Source organism: Penaeus monodon, chromosome 30, assembly GCF_015228065.2.
Source record: "Penaeus monodon isolate SGIC_2016 chromosome 30, NSTDA_Pmon_1, whole genome shotgun sequence".
NCBI lineage: Eukaryota > Metazoa > Arthropoda > Malacostraca > Decapoda > Penaeidae > Penaeus > Penaeus monodon.
In genome coordinates, this window is record NC_051415.1 from 33,180,855 (window position 1) to 33,181,427 (window position 573).

Sequence of the window (573 nt, forward strand, 5' to 3'; positions counted from 1 at the left end):
TTGTCTATTACTTTTGGGGATACAGCTACCCAAAGATGGGACAGAAATTGAAAACATCATATAAAACGGAAAACTTTAAAAAATTTGCCCGGCTAATTTTAAAAACGGGACAATACACCCTCAAAATCTTTTCCTTTTTCTTATCGAAGCAAAAAAATGACGGTAAAAAAACAAAACAACAAAAATCCCCACTTTTGGCTAAAAAAAACTAAAAAACCAATGATTTAAAAAAACAAAACAAATCTCAAAGCCATTTAAAGTGCCGGTAACTCTGAACCTTATTCGTAATTACCTAGCACTCGCAGCCGTTAACCACCAACACTACATCAACGCACAGCTGTAAAAAGCACCTACATGTTCGCATAACATGAATATCTTACCCGTACAAGAGAGGAAAAAGAGGGAAGAGGCCACGGCAGCCATGGTTATTTAACTCAACACGAAGTTACACAAACAAGGACAGACGACGCTCCTCCGGCACATGGCTTCGGATCCGACACAGTTGCGGCAGATGGGTGCCACTTTGTAACTCGGAGGTTTTCGTAATCTGAAAACATCCGTATAGAAACGAGA

General features: G+C 39.4%; 1 protein-coding gene across 1 annotated transcript in view; it reads right to left on the bottom strand.

The window, feature by feature from the left end:
• LOC119592730 (elongation factor Ts, mitochondrial-like) overlaps positions 1–490 on the bottom strand; it is a gene marked incomplete in the record, with an annotated part of 3,855 nt that extends 3,365 nt beyond the window's left edge. Inside the window, 1 exon segment of the mRNA XM_037941664.1 lies at positions 396–490. Coding sequence (XP_037797592.1) covers positions 396–423 — 28 coding nt within the window.
• Positions 491–573: the final 83 nt, after the last annotated feature.